The sequence below is a fragment of the Aedes aegypti genome, chromosome 2 (genome assembly GCF_002204515.2).
Source record: "Aedes aegypti strain LVP_AGWG chromosome 2, AaegL5.0 Primary Assembly, whole genome shotgun sequence".
NCBI lineage: Eukaryota > Metazoa > Arthropoda > Insecta > Diptera > Culicidae > Aedes > Aedes aegypti.
In genome coordinates, this window is record NC_035108.1 from 205,945,635 (window position 1) to 205,956,858 (window position 11,224).

The 11,224-nt window shown below is 37.1% G+C and overlaps 1 protein-coding gene across 2 annotated transcripts; it reads left to right on the forward strand.

The window, feature by feature from the left end:
• Window positions 1–9,075: 9,075 nt before the first annotated feature.
• LOC110675513 lies at window positions 9,076–10,783 on the forward strand. 2 transcript variants are annotated; one of them, XM_021840769.1, is made up of 4 exons: window positions 9,076–9,975; window positions 10,043–10,132; window positions 10,544–10,633; window positions 10,693–10,783. In XM_021840769.1, the coding sequence occupies exons 1-4, from the start codon at window positions 9,308–9,310 to the stop codon at window positions 10,751–10,753; spliced, it is 909 nt and encodes a 302-aa protein (XP_021696461.1). In that variant the 5' UTR covers window positions 9,076–9,307; the 3' UTR covers window positions 10,754–10,783. The 2 variants fall into 2 exon arrangements, 1 of the variants encoding a protein (XP_021696461.1); XR_002499562.1 differs by having other exon boundaries at window positions 9,078–9,975; window positions 10,030–10,132.
• Window positions 10,784–11,224: the final 441 nt, after the last annotated feature.

The following is an 11,224-nucleotide window of genomic DNA, read 5'->3' on the forward strand; positions in this document are numbered from 1 at the left end:
ACCGAAAATTCCAATGGGAAATCACATGACATGTCTGCCTCTGATTTTAATTTTCTAACTGAACAATTGAATCTAATGATTGATGCAATGTTCAAAGCCACCACTATGACTGAAGCAGTCCAAGTAGGTGTAAAATTTACAAATCAAATTGTTATTGGATTACGTTTTTCTAATGTCTAATGTTTAATATTTTAAATTGGAATGCTCGTTCTTTGAATGGTAAAGAGGACGAGCTGTTTAATTTTCTTACGGTTAATAACGTGCATATAGCAGTTATTACCGAAACGTATTTAAAACCTGGATCTAAACTCAAAAGAGATCCTAACTTTTTTGTTTATCGTAATGATCGACTTGATGGGGCATGTGGGGGAGTTGCAATCATCATTCATAGGCGTATAAAACATCAACTGTTTTCATCATTTCAAACTAAAGTTTTTGAAACTTTAGGTGTTTCTGTTGAAACACAGTTTGGTAAATATACTTTCATAGCTGCCTATTTGCCTTTTCAATGCTCTGGGCAGCAAGTTAATTTGCTCCAAACTGACTTGCGTAAATTGACTCGCAATAAGTCAAAATTTTTTGTCATTGGTGACTTTAATGCCAAACATCGGTCATGGAATAATTCTCAAAGTAATTCCAACGGCAGAATTTTATTTGATGAGTGCGCTTCAGGATATTTCTCAATTCAATACCCTGATAGCCCCACATGTTTTTCCTCTTCTAGAAATCCATCTACGATTGATTTGGTCTTAACCGACTCTAGTCATCTTTGTAGCCAACTGATTACTCATGCTGATTTTGATTCTGATCATGTCCCTGTTACATTTCAAATATCCCAAGAAGCGATTCTCAATCCTATCAGCTCCACTTTCAATTATTTACGAGCCGACTGGAATATATATAAAACGTATGTTGACTCCAATCTTGATGTTAACATTTCTTTAGAAACTAAACTTGATATTGACAATGCTCTTGAAACTTTAACAAATTCCATTGTTGAAGCCCGGAGCATTGCAATTCCAAAATGTGAAGTAAAATTTGAATCCGTGATTATAGACGATGATCTTAAACTCTTGATCCGTCTTAAAAACGTGAGGAGAAGGCAATTTCAACGCACTCGCGATCCTGCTATGAAAATTATATGGCAGGATTTGCAGAAAGAAATCAAGAAACGTTTTGCTCAATTAAGAAACAAAAATTTTGAAAATAAATTTTCTCAATTGGACCCTGGCTCTAAGCCCTTTTGGAAATTATCGAAAATCTTGAAAAAACCTCAGAAGCCAATACCGGCATTGAAAGAGGAAAACAAATTATTACTAACTAATTGCGAAAAAGCTCAAAAACTTGCTATGCAGTTTGAAAATGCGCACAATTTTAATTTAGGACTTACTAGTCCAATTGAAAATGAAGTTACTCAGGAGTTCGAAAATATTCTCAATCAAGAGAACGTTTTCGAAAATGCCTGGGAGACTGATTTGGAAGAAGTGAGAACTATTATTAAAAAATTCAAAAACATGAAAGCTCCTGGCGATAATGGAATTTTCTACATCCTCATCAAGAAACTTCCAGAAAGTAGCTTATCATTTTTAGTTGATATATTTAACAAATGTTTTCAATTAGCATATTTTCCTGACAAATGGAAAAATGCTAAGGTTGTTCCAATTTTAAAACCAGACAAAAATCCTGCAGAAGCTTCTAGCTATCGTCCAATCAGTTTGCTTTCCTCCATCAGTAAACTTTTTGAAAAGGTTATTTTGAACAGAATGATGGCCCACATCAACGAAAATTCAATTTTTGCCAATGAACAGTTCGGATTCCGCCATGGACATTCGACCACTCATCAACTTTTACGTGTAACAAATTTGATCCGTTCCAACAAATCTGAAGGCTATTCTACTGGTCTTGCTCTTCTAGACATAGAAAAAGCATTCGACAGTGTTTGGCATGAAGGTTTGATTGTGAAATTAAAAAACTTTAATTTTCCAACATACATTGTTAGAATAATTCAAAGTTATCTGTCAAATCGTACACTTCAGGTTAATTATCAGAACTCCAGATCTGAAAGACTTCCTGTAAGAGCTGGTGTTCCTCAAGGCAGCATTTTGGGACCAATATTATACAATATTTTCACATCTGACTTACCTGAGCTACCTCAGGGATGTCAAAAATCTTTGTTTGCGGATGACACAGGCCTCACCGCCAAAGGACGAAGCCTGCGTGTCATCTGTAGTCGATTGCAAAAAAGTTTGGATATTTTTTCTTCATACTTGCAAAAATGGAAGATTTCTCCTAATGCTTCCAAAACTCAACTAATAATATTCCCACATAAACCAAAAGCTCTTTATTTGAAACCTTCAAGTAGACATGTTGTCACGATGAGAGGGGTTCCAATAAATTGGTCAGATGAAGTTAAGTATCTAGGGCTCATGCTAGATAAGAATTTAACTTTCAAAAATCACATTGAGGGCATTCAAGCCAAATGTAATAAATATGTAAAATGTCTCTATCCCCTTATTAATCGAAAATCAAAACTTTGTCTTAAGAACAAACTTTTGATATTCAAACAAATTTCCAGGCCAGCCATGTTGTATGCTGTACCAATATGGACTAGCTGTTGTAATACCAGGAAGAAAGCTCTGCAAGAGAATTCAAAATAAAATTTTGAAAATGATTCTGAGGCTTCCTCCCTGGTATAGTACCAATGAGTTACATAGAATATCCAATGTTGAAACATTGGAACAAATGTCAAATACAATCATTAATAATTTCAGGCAAAAATCGTTACAATCTTCTATTGCCACGATTAATGCGTTATATGTTTAGGTTAAGTTAGGTTAAGTATATTAAAAACGTTTTTTTTTCTCTTATAAGCAGGTGAAATCAACTCACCTGTAAAAAAACTGAACTGCTCCGGCAAATGAAATGTAATATGTTGTTAACAAAATGTTAATTAAATCTTAAATTTGTTTTACCAAATTAGGATGATAGTGTTGTCAAATAACACAGAACACCTAGATATAAGAAATGAATGTAATGTTTGGAATGATACTAATAAAGAAATTAAAAAAAAAAATCATGTAAATTTCTAGCGGACTTAACTGAAATATAGTTGGAAGGGCCCTGATTGGTTGACTGATGGTCATATTTGCTTCAGCTGTTGGCTAACGCTTGTAATTTTCATATGCCTGCCACAATTTTCCGTCGATGTCCAAATTGCGTGCTGCTTAATATTTGCAAATTTTTGCTGTGTACTTTCTAGATTACCGTGTATTGCACGTATCAGTCGAATTAGCTTCGCCGGAAAACCATGCTCAGACATTATATCTGTCACATCCCATTTTTATTTGCTGAATCGTGTCTGCCTTTTGTATGACCCCAAAGACGTAATAGTATTTCGAAGGCTTCCTTAGCCGAGCGGTTAGAGCCCGCGGCCACAAAGCAAAGCCATGCTGAAGGTATCTGGGTTCGTTTCCCGGTCGGTCCAGGATCTAATGGAAATTTCCTTGCATTCCCTGGGCATAGAGTATCATCGTACTTATACGAATGACTGTGGAAGTGCGTATTGAACACTAAGCTGAGAAGCAGGCTCTGTCCCAGTGAGGACGTAATGCCAAGAAGAAAAAGATTTCGAAGGCCTTTTGTGTTTGGACGTAAGGCTGATGCAAATATACAACTGACTTTTTGTTTAAGTTGAAAAATACGTATATAGGTCTAGTTTTAACACTTTCCTTTAACGACTATTGCTGTACCGAAAAATATTGAAACGATTTTATGGCGCTTGTATCACATGGCAGAATACTTACAAAATTAGTTGGAAAATGTTATTAATGATTAAAAGTTTTATCCTCTCATAAAGGGATTGTTCATAAAGGCTGATATGAATCTGGATGCAAATGTTTTCAGCAAAGCTTACCAGAATTATTATTATCAGTAAGAACACATTCGAAGAGAAAATGTGATTAAATTCTTTCGGTGGGTTGGTTTCACATGAATTGATTTGCCCTCTCTGTAGCCCTGTCTGTGTAGAGCGAACAGATGAGCATATTTCGTTGCTTATTTTTTGATGGAGATAGCCAGCTGTAAACAAATCATTATCAGCGCCATACCGCAATGGCACACGGCAATCAAATCTTCCGTATTCGCCAATCAAACTTTTGCGCTGGAAGAATACAAATGAGCTTCAGGTTTGTTTATTCTAACAACGACTAATTGTCGCGTTCCGAATCATACGGGCATAAGTACAAGCATAGATTTGCCTATTTCATTTTATAATTGAGAGAGACTGTCCTAATAAAAATCGCAATAACTTGTTTATGTCAATACGACTAAGTAAACCATAATTACCATTGACTTTGTTATTTATGGTGGTAAAGTAACAAAAGAAATTATGATCTTCCACCACAGATAAAATAAAGTCCTTATGTAATTTTACAATGTGAAAAGCAATTTTTTTTCTCAAATAAATTGAGACTAACTACTAGTAGGGGGCCCAAAATTGTGATCAAAAGTTTTCAAACCACTAGAAACTGGACATATAAACCTAAACCATATAGGCAAAACCCGATACAAAAGAGGACTTAATCAACTAGTATATGTGATATGAGTCTGTATGTATCAAAGTCGATTCAAATTTTACCAAACAGTGTTTTGGATCACCTTGCCACGAAAACTCACTTTTTGGGAAGCTGATGGCTCCATCTTTAAGAAAGTTGTTGAGATCTACAGTAGTAGTAGGCAGTGATTTCTTCCGACTTTAGTGAGCACTTCCGTACTATTCATCGCTATTCTTATATACGTTCGAATGCTCTTTTGATCGAAAACCGTTTTGCACTCAGGCAAATGGACTATCGATAAACATAGGAACCCCTTATGAAAATTCGCCACAAGGAATCGGGTTGAAATTCATAAATTTGCGTGTACCCCGCGCCTATCGACGCCTTGGTGTGCGGTGATGCTAAAACGATACATAAAGCGTTTGTATTGCGATAATCGTTCCATCTTTCATAAGGCAAAATGTATGAATTTCGATAGTCCAGTTCGCTGCGTGTGCATTCTCGTTTACGTCAGCAAAATCGAAACGGCCATGGATTCGATCGAAAGTTGCATCCACCGCACGCTATGTCTGAACCAGACGATTATAAAAATAGAATGTACAACGGATTTATTCTCGCTAGAGATCAGTATTTGGTCTATATTTTCATAATCAGAAAGCTTTAAAATATTCTGTCGGTTAATTTTTTTCAAACATTTAGTATGACATGCGCCGAAAAGCGTGTTTTCATGGGTTTTAGTATGAAAAATTGCAAAAAATATTTTAAAATTCTCCGATTATGAAACTATAACCCAAAAACTCTAGCGAGAAAAAATCCGATGTACATTCGATTTTTATAATTTTCTAGTTCATAGCAAGCACCGTGAACAAAAATGAGAGTGAATAACTGAGAGCTTTCCATACCAATGCTCAGTTTGGTCTTACTGAATAGTTGCGCGTTTACCGCTACGCAAATATAAATTAATTGGTCAAAAAGCTCTCAGTTAACTTCCATAAGTCCCTAACAAAGAGTTACGAATTGTGAATTTGGGTTGTTTTCGACCTGAAAATTCAAACACCTCGCAAAAATCAGTGTGTTGACCGAATATAGAGATTCTCAAATCACTTAGTTATTCTTCTTACTACTCTTTGACTCTTTAAGCACTCTGGCTCATTGTGAGCACCGAAATAACCCAGTAATGACCACTAGATACCCGTATTGTGGGATATTTATTTTATTGTACCAAAACTAGACATGTGACGGCACAGAGTGCCTTGAAAGAGCCCGAGCCAACGAGTCGGTTTAGTGTTTCGTTTTTTTCCCTCGATTTGCGCGCGATTTGCCGGGCAGTTTCTCCCAAGGGCCTGACCAATGCAGTCGGTTTGGCGTTTTTCCATCATTTTGCGCGAGATTTTCCAAGTGTGCGGTACGAAGGCCTAAGCGCTCGAATTTGCTTTCGAACGTCCGGTGTGATTTTTCTATTTTTCTTTTCTTGGTTTGCGCTTTGTTCGTTCCCGAGCGGAGTCTGTATGCTGTAAGTGTAGCTGAATGTGGATTGTGGCTGCTCGGTCAAGGATGAAGGATTAATTGGTGAGCTCGTTTCATGCTTTTGTTTCGAATCTGTGAAATATGTATTACTGCACATTTAATCCTTTCAACAAACACTGTGAGTTTCGATATAAACTTTTATTCATAAATTATTATTATTATTATGTTTTACTTTTTTTTTCAAAACACCTTTTTCCATTTATTTTTGTACTAGTGGTCCCGGCAAACTTCGTCTTGCCATCAAGTAGGCTGTTGAAAACCGCTACAAATCGTCCCATACAAAATGACAGTTCCGTTCACTCTCGTTTTTCGACTTTCCTGGTGAATATCCTGGAACTTTTATACACGCAAACACGTCAGAACCCTTGACGAATAAAATGGAGAAGAAATCATCCAAATCCGCTGACCCGTTCGTAAGCCATTTCGTGACATACAAACACCATTCCATTTTTATTTATATAGATAGATTAAAAAAATTTTTTGAATGCTTCGTCACTATAAGTGTAGACTTGCTAAAGGTTCATTTTACACAACAAACTTTGAACGTTTCGCTTGTGTAAGTATCGGCATAAGAGTGTTCTGTGTTGGTCTAGCCAATCGAGGTTTTTTCTTTAAATATGAATAATATATACTAGCACATGCTTCCGTCCTGACAACTGTAGGAATGTTGCGTTTAGCTATTTGTTCAACAAAGTTTGAATTGTTCGTCACTTTAAGTGTCGACATTTTTTTCTTTGACTAGGAATTTTTCATATCAGTTGAAAACAGTGTATATACAAGCATGTGTATTAGTGTAGGACAAAATTTAGATTCTAGCTCCAGTCCACTTTTTGGATTGTATTTAGGTCCCATAACTTCTTCTTTTCTGGCGTTACGTCCCCACTGGGACAGAGCCTGCTTCTCAGCTTAGTGTTCTTATGAGCACTTCCACAGTTATTCACTGAGAGCTTACTATGCCAATGACCATTTTTGCATGCGTATATCGTGTGGCAGGTACGAAGATACTCTATGCCCTGGGAAGTCGAGAAAATTTCCAACCCGAAAAGATCCTCGACCGGTGGGATTCGAACCCACGACCCTCAGCTTGGTCTTGCTGAATAGCTGCGCGTTTACCGCTACGGCTATTTGGGCCCCAAACAACTGTGCAAAATTTCAGCTCGATCGGAGAAACTATATTTTAACGCCAGCCGTTCAAAGTTTGTATGGGATTCACTATGGGAAAACATACTTTAACAAAGAAAATTCGCCAGAGGTCGCACATTGTCCTCTATAAAAATTCTGAACATAGATCTCGATAGGTATTTTTACGATGAAGAATATTGCCGAAGACCGCGAACCAATCCGACACTTGTGAAAAAAGTTATTCAACGAAAACCTATTGGCAAGGCGACGTTGATTAACACGTAAAGGAATAACAATAATAACAAAATCTGGCAAAATTTCCGAATCGTCTATGCTTAATAACTTTTTTCACAAGCATCGGATTGCTTTGCAGTCTTCGGCAATGTTGTTCATCGTAAAAATACCTATCGAGATCTGAGTTCAGAAATTTTATAGGGGACAATGGGCGATCTCTAGCGATTTTTCTTTGTAAAAGTAAGTTTTCCCATAGTAAATCCCATACAAACTTTGAACGGCTGGCGCTAAAATATAGTTTCTCCGATCAAGCTGAAATTTTGCGCAGTTGTTATGGGACTTAAATGCAATCCAAAAAGTGGACTGGAGCGAGAATCTAAATTTTTCATATAACCGTGTCCTAGGCTAATGTGTATATCTCACAAATAATTGTTTATCATGGTCTAATCACTTATCAAAGTGAATCCTGTGACCCAACGATCCTCCCCGTCAACAATCATCCCTCCCGGTAACCTTTGTGGAGATGCAAAGGCAAACACGGTCTTCAAATAGCAATGGTTACACACTAACATCCCTTCCCCAATCCCACCTGACTGGAAGGACGTGGTCGACGTCGTTATTTACCCTGAATAAATAGAGCCACTGAATTATGCACACTGAAGAAGATTATGGCCAATCCCAGCCAAACTTCTAGTTGATTCTTTATGCATCTTCACTGACTTCGGTCAATCACGGAATAGCAACCATTGTAGTGTCTAAAATTAATTACACTTTTATGTTTTGTTAAAATAAAACAGTATTTATTTTCACAACCATTCATTCGCCAAAACTTAATCTTCGTAAACATTCCATGAACACAAATCAATCATATCCATGTGTATTCTTCCCAAATTTATAATCTTAGCATGGGACATTTGAAATTTTCACATATACTTAGTGGATATTTGGCCTCTCTTCAATAATTTACGTAATATGTGTATAATCCTTTAGAGGAAGGGGTCACAAAAGTCGAAAGTCATGTTCTTTTAAATATGCCATGTGATGGTGATGTTCACAACGTATGAATTCTATTAAAAGTGCATGTGTCGGTTTTACCCCAACAGGGTGTCGATCTTACCCGCACTCTCAATTGTCTCACCTAAAAATGATGAAATATCAATTTGATTTAAATCACTATAGAACCTTAATATATCATCCAGCGGTTGCAAGGATTGATAGATTTATAACCTATATGTGATTCTACAACAATTTTAGGTTTGTTTACCCAGCGAAAGTACACAAATTTTATCCATAAGCTTAGGGTGTCGGTTTTACCCCGATATATATTTGAAAATATATGTTCACAGTCCACGTGGATACCTATTCAACAATATAAGGACGGTTCTGATTACTTGTTTTGCTACGAAACTACAAGTTGTCAAAGTAAGGGTCTCTAAAGGGACTTTTTTTCAGATGTTGCAGGTTCTCGATGGCCACAGTGACCAAATCCGGATCTCCGGAATGTTTTCTGGAACAAGACATGTGTGCCTTACATTTAAGCCCAACAGAACTAAACTCGATCAACACATGATTTTTTGCGAGCTGTTTGAATTTTCACACAATTTGTAACTTTTTTTTGGAAGCCCCCCTAGGGGTTTTTAAAGATTTCAGGTGAAGCATTTCCTACACAAAGTTGAAGTCTGTAATATGAAATTCTCCAGAACTTGAATCAGAATAGCATCGAAAACCAGGGGAACGATTGTACCCACTATCCTCTATCCACGCGTTCAACACAAACTATGAATGAGGGTCGCTCACCTTATAGTCATCTCCGTTACGATTTTAAAATCCATATGCAGTAAGTCTTCGTTTTTATCTATGAATCAAGGGAAATGTACCACATTTCTGCACACCGCATGCAAGCACACCTGCCAAAAACGTGTTTATTTCATAACGAACCGTTCTCTTCCAAGTACAAGTGCAAGCAAACGAATTCAAACGCGTGGCATCTCAGTCCGATGGGAACCATTTCTGGGATAGTTTGTCAGTCAGAGAGTGCAATTCAAAGAAAAAAAATGATTGTTCGATTAATTTTTGTGACCGCGATTTTGGGTACGGTTTTTGTTCCCAACCCATCCGAAGGTTCTGTTATTAGTTTATTCATAGACGCTCAAAAGCACATTATCACACGTGAGGAAGCAATGCTGAAGCAAGCGCAAGAAGCGGTTAAAGATCGAATCGACCAAGCATTCGACAAGGCACATGAAGCACTGATGAGTGTGGCCGAACAGGTTCATTACTACGCGACATATCCGTTCCGTGCTGGCAACGAAATGATACAGAATTCGATGAGTATGATTGGGAATGCCACATCGTCACTGGCTGGATATTTGCCATCATTTGGAGGTCAAACCACCGAACCTGCCACTCTGGAAGCAATCGACGAAGCATCTTTTGTCCAGAGAGTTCAGCGGATGAGGGAACAAATATCTCGATTGTCTGGGCTGCGCGTTGTGGTGCACACTGTATCAGAGGATACATCAAATGGACCATTGTTGGAGTAAGATTTCAAAACAGTATTTACAGTGATTTATGCTATATCAAATTGTAAAAGAGCAATTTTACAGGATAGGTTTCGGTAACACAGAGAGAACTATAAATATCACTGGGAACGGTAACGGTACATCGGATGGAACTTCAGCAAAACCATTTCCAGAGTAAGGCATTACATTAGAATTTTGATTCTAAAGTCATCATCGAGAAAGATATAGTGAAATTGCAATTTTCTAGGATTGCAATACCTAGAATGGTGGTTCGGGAGACATTCCTATGTTCTTCGTGGGACCGTTTCATAGCTATGAACCACGGAAATACATTTCGTCATAGTTCCTGCCTACTTGACGTTGTATGGCACAAACAAAATGTCGGCCCAATGTGAGAATATCGGAATATCTCCTGAACTATGCAGCTAATAATAAAAATCAGAGTAGTATTGTAGAAGTTGATCGAAAAGTACATAAATACTAAAAACAAATTATTACAATTAAAACTACTTTTAATGTGCCAAAATTGTTATCATGCTCATGTCTTTTGATTAAGTGGAAGTAAAACAACAATTCTTATTTCAGGATCAAATTCGATGACAACGAGACAAGCGGTAATCAGAGTCGAATCGATAACGGAACATTGGAGTCAACCTCATATGGGCCTTTAAATAAGTAAAGCTTTCATGCTGATTGTTTATTCGAATAACAAGTCTAATTGATTTTGTTTGCAGGATCAAATTTGACGACAAAGAAGATACTGGAATATTAGAAGGAAGGAGCAATGAAATATAATAAAATATATTTACGGCTATTTTTGTTTTATTTTTGTTTTCTTCTGCATTTTATCAAAGAATAAATGAATACTGAATCATTACGACCATATGCACCGTATTTAACCTTTACGTTACCGGCCTCCGACAAGGCATTTTCAAACAGCTGCCATTTCGTCAATTGTTATTCGATTTTTTTTTAAACTACCCTCAGTTTACTTTAAAAAGGTTTCAGTTATTGGTCATAAATGGACAATTCTGTATTCGGAACCATGCCGGAGATATTCCGGGTTGTACTGGGGTCCCGATGGTGCCAAATTCGGGAAATGTGAATATTTGTTTTATTTATTTCAGCCACAACACTAAAGTTTTTATGTAAAACGTGAGATAATGATCGATTGACATCACTCCAGATCTTTGGGCACAGGTTCCACGAGGGCTTCTTGGGATACATTTCCATTTTATGTCCAAAAACATACCGTGCGAAATCTCA